Source organism: Hordeum vulgare, chromosome 1H (genome assembly GCF_904849725.1).
Source record: "Hordeum vulgare subsp. vulgare chromosome 1H, MorexV3_pseudomolecules_assembly, whole genome shotgun sequence".
Classification (NCBI taxonomy): Eukaryota; Viridiplantae; Streptophyta; class Magnoliopsida; order Poales; family Poaceae; genus Hordeum; species Hordeum vulgare.
In genome coordinates, this window is record NC_058518.1 from 22297150 (window position 1) to 22301208 (window position 4059).

The 4059-nt window shown below is 40.4% G+C and overlaps 1 protein-coding gene across 3 annotated transcripts; it reads right to left on the minus strand.

Annotated features, from left to right (window-relative positions):
* Positions 1-753: 753 nt before the first annotated feature.
* On the minus strand, positions 754-4059 carry LOC123395448. 3 transcript variants are annotated; one of them, XM_045090548.1, is made up of 6 exons: positions 3827-4059; positions 3586-3723; positions 3397-3504; positions 3077-3313; positions 2758-2945; positions 754-1579 (listed from the first exon to the last, which is right to left on the minus strand). In XM_045090548.1, the coding sequence occupies exons 1-6, from the start codon at positions 3993-3995 to the stop codon at positions 1019-1021; spliced, it is 1401 nt and encodes a 466-aa protein (XP_044946483.1). In that variant the 5' UTR covers positions 3996-4059; the 3' UTR covers positions 754-1018. The 3 variants fall into 3 exon arrangements, with proteins under 3 accessions (XP_044946483.1, XP_044946554.1, XP_044946417.1); XM_045090619.1 differs by having other exon boundaries at positions 3397-3501; positions 3586-3726; XM_045090482.1 differs by having other exon boundaries at positions 3586-3726.

Sequence of the window (4059 nt, forward strand, 5' to 3'; positions counted from 1 at the left end):
TGCCATATGATTCCTTTTGCAATCTTTGGGTCCTCGATATAGTTCGTTTTCCTCCAACTATTTATCATTGTATATGTGTATTTCTTTGCACTCATTTGTTGAGAAGTACACACTTTTGGGAGGACCACCTATTATATTGGCTTTCTAAACCTTTCGTCCATTTTGGCAAACGATGCCAATAGAGGAGAAGTTTAGAGAGTTTTTGTTTTGCTTTTATTGCTTAAGCATTTGCATCTCATACCCATGCATTGCTTTGTATGTGTGTGCTTGGTTGTGTTTATTTCCTTGTATAAACTCTCTTGAAAGTTTAGTTTTGAGAAGTTTAGAGAGTTTTGCATTAGAGAGCTGGTGTATTACTTTTTTGGGGGTTTTAAGATTGTGTATGAATCTGCTAAATTGTTACAGGTTCTTGCACCATGGGTGTAATTAACTCTTTGTTTTATATTGTTGAGAATTTCCAGTCCTGTTTCAACTTCTGTTTATTACCATGAAAACAAGAGAGATTTTTAAAAGCTCAAGAAAAAACATATGACGGTTTTTACTTAAATTTGATGGGCAAATACGCCTGCTCAATAAGCGCAGTATAACAAACACTTGATTTGAACCAATCAAGGATATCCTTATCTAAGTACTCCCAAAATAAGTGTCAACTTTGTACTGAAGTTATTTATTTTGGGACAGAGGGAGTAGAACAGACCATGCAAAGAACAAGGATTCATCCAAATTATAAGAAAAATAGTGGGGCTGAGAAAATAACAGAGGAAATGGACCTGTACATGTTCAGGTTTCCAGCAGTCATATTCAAAGATAGGCCACATAAAAGTCAACCTTTTTCTCTTGTTTTCATGAGTTTAAGGCTACAAAAATATAGTACTTTTGATGTCTGCCTAAGAGGGCTGAAAAAGATAAATTTAACTGTAACTCATTTATACACGATGAAGAAAAGCAACAGCACTTTATTTCATGAGCTTCAGGCTTTCAGCCAATGGCGACACTGTCAGAATGTTGGAGCTGAGCTTCACTTACAATCCTTTGGAGCAAACAACACCCTCACGAAGAACTGTCCATAGTCCAAGATTGAGTCATCGGGAGAAACAACAGCTCCGATGCATTCATCTTGAAATGTCCACTTGAACATTGAATCGCCCACTTCTAAAATGACATCCAGCTCTTCATTTTCTTTCACCGCGACAATATGCTGGAATAGTTTTTCTTTCCCAAATAATTTGTCGTCAAACAGCACAACTCCACGATGAGGATGGTCATCATATTCGGTGCTAAAAGCAGTGAACCTCACGTGGTGAGGATGGTCAACCTTTGCATATACTTGTATTACAGCCTCAACACTTTTGGAAAGGACTTCATATTTCAAGTCCAAATTGCAATTATCACCAGAAATCCGTTCATAAAACATCATATCAGTTTCATTCCGGATTTCAATATCAGCATATGCAGAAAGTAGTTGCTTGTCATCTGATTCATCCCCTTCCTTCTTTACCCAAAGATCAACTTCTACTAAAGCCTGATCCAATATATACATTCCTCGACAAGGGCTACAAAGTGGCATGACAAAGGAATCCTACGATTTAACAGCTTGTTAGAACTAATAAACGAATATCCACTTCCACATACATTAGCATGCATCAACACAACAAACTGAGTAAGACATACTTGCACATGTTCAAATTAACTATTGAGTAATACTCACTTCATCTTGAGGGTGTTTTTTTTACATATGTTTCCATATGTAAGATCTGCACGTTAATGCAATTGTGTCCGTTTTACCCTGATTTATCTAACCAATTGCTCAACATTTATGACATATCAGATTAGATTATCACTATGGACATCACAATATAATTACCCAATGCCCCTTTACTATCCAGCTGATTGGGAGTTATAACCGTCTTAATTGCACATGTCTAATCAAAAATCGACAAAGAAATAGAGTAAGTGCCTAATATTAACAAGATGACCAGTTTTGTATCTTGGTGGTAAAAGTATAATCATATCCAATTTCCAGAACTGGTCTGATGGGTTGATGTGATCATCTATCTAATGCTTAACAACATAAAGAGCAGATCTTTTGAACATGGAGAAATAAATTAACCTGACCTCTCACACATCTTCTAATAGATGCGAGCAATGAAGGACAACATTCAAAAAAGCAGAAAGCGTAAGCGAAGCGGAAGGCCACCGCTTAGAGCAATGGACGTTTAAGCACAGTTTAACCGCATTTAAGCGTTTTTTTAAAATTGGCTAGAATTTGACAGATTTTGAATAATATACACAGGAAAATAGGAAACATGGCACACGTGTAATTGAATAGCCATCTAAAATACAGTTCACACCATAGCGAATACACATTAAGTTCATATGGCAAGCAAAATAACAACTAAAATGCAGTTCAGTTCAAATAGTCATAGCCTAATAGAGATCATGTGGCCATAAATTTGCCAGCATATGAAGGACATAGTTCGCAAACAGAGCGTAATAATAAGATAAATGGGATATTGCCATTATTGAGCAAGCAAACAAGCAAAAGTAGTTCAAAAACAGTCAAATTCTGGCCAAATTTTAAAAAAACGCTTAATCTACCGCTTAGGGCAAAAGCGAGGCGGTTTGCCATCGCTCAGCGCTTAAGCATCGCTTAAAAACACTTTCTTGAACACTGATAAAGGAAACAAATCAAAGAACCAAACAGACATAAATAACAGTGTTTTAATATCTTTCACGAGGAAAGGAGGTCTTAATTACCTGTTTATCAATCGTGACAGCGTCATCCCTGGGACGGTTAAAGACGTAGTTCCGTCGCGGGTCCAAGTAATCCCGAACGGCGAATATTCCATACAGACTAATGGGATACGTGGGTTCAAAGATTGATAGACGCATGGAGAATAATTGTAGCATATTACTTGGTGTGCGCTTTCCAAGAGTTGATGGGGCTGCAATTATTTAGTGTGAACAAAAGCAAGTCATTATTTTAGTGAAAACAAAAGCAAGTTGATACCAAAATACATATATACACGAGTATATCACAACGGCTAGGAATGAAAGAATGGCAAACATCACTTACTGGTAGAAGTGTCATGGGTCTTGTAGACACGGTGGTAGCAGGATTTGGCCCCAAGGATGCATACACCTGTTGCGTCAGGGAGCACCCTCATGGGATAGGGGGGGAAAAGAGTATGATCGTCATCTCCCAGAGCCATAATCTCCTCGCACAGCTTCGAGTATTCTTTAATCCGTTTGGAGTAACTATATGCCCATCTGCTATCTATGGCCTCTGGTTCGCTCTCGGGGTAGAACTTTCCTGTATAATTGATTTACAACAGCTCAGCTGTGAAATATATATATGTATTTTTTGTTTCATCTGGTGAGAGAATCAGCAGCTACCTGGACAGTTTGTCTCGGCTACCTGTGTCACTTGGGCATTACCGTCGTCTTCTTCTTCTTCATAATCGCTGCCCTCCTGTGTGCTACAGTCATCGACTCCTTCCCCTGCTACAGAATCAATCAATGTAAATGTAGGATCTAAGGATAGGCAATTACTTATGGAAGACGCCTGAAGGGAGAATTGGCTACCCTGTCCATCATCAACGTCGTCGTCATAATCACTGCCCTCCTCCCGTGCGCTCCAGGTGCTCCAGCCGTCGTCGCTGTCCTCCTCCGGCGGGAACATGAGGTCCAAGGCACGCCTGGCGATTTCACATGGATCTGAATCTGCTGCTCAGTTATAATAATAGATGAATAAATATTTGATTAGCGACTTGTTGAGTTAGCGGAAACAAGATCAGTGAAGAGTGGAGATGCAGGATATACGCACAAGTGCTCATGCGCGCCGGCTGGTCATGGAGCTCGGCAACCTCCACCCCCTTTTGCCGGTCGCCTGGGTCTTCCGGGTAATCCCGATCGGCGCAAGCGTCGGGGTGGTGAGCGCCGTGATACGAAAGGTTCCTCGATGCAAGGAAGCCTTGCTCCTCCGTCGATGCCATCAACACGCTAGGGTTCCTTGGCTACGGCGGCGACGGCGGCGGCGGCGTGTTGAGTTGGGACTTT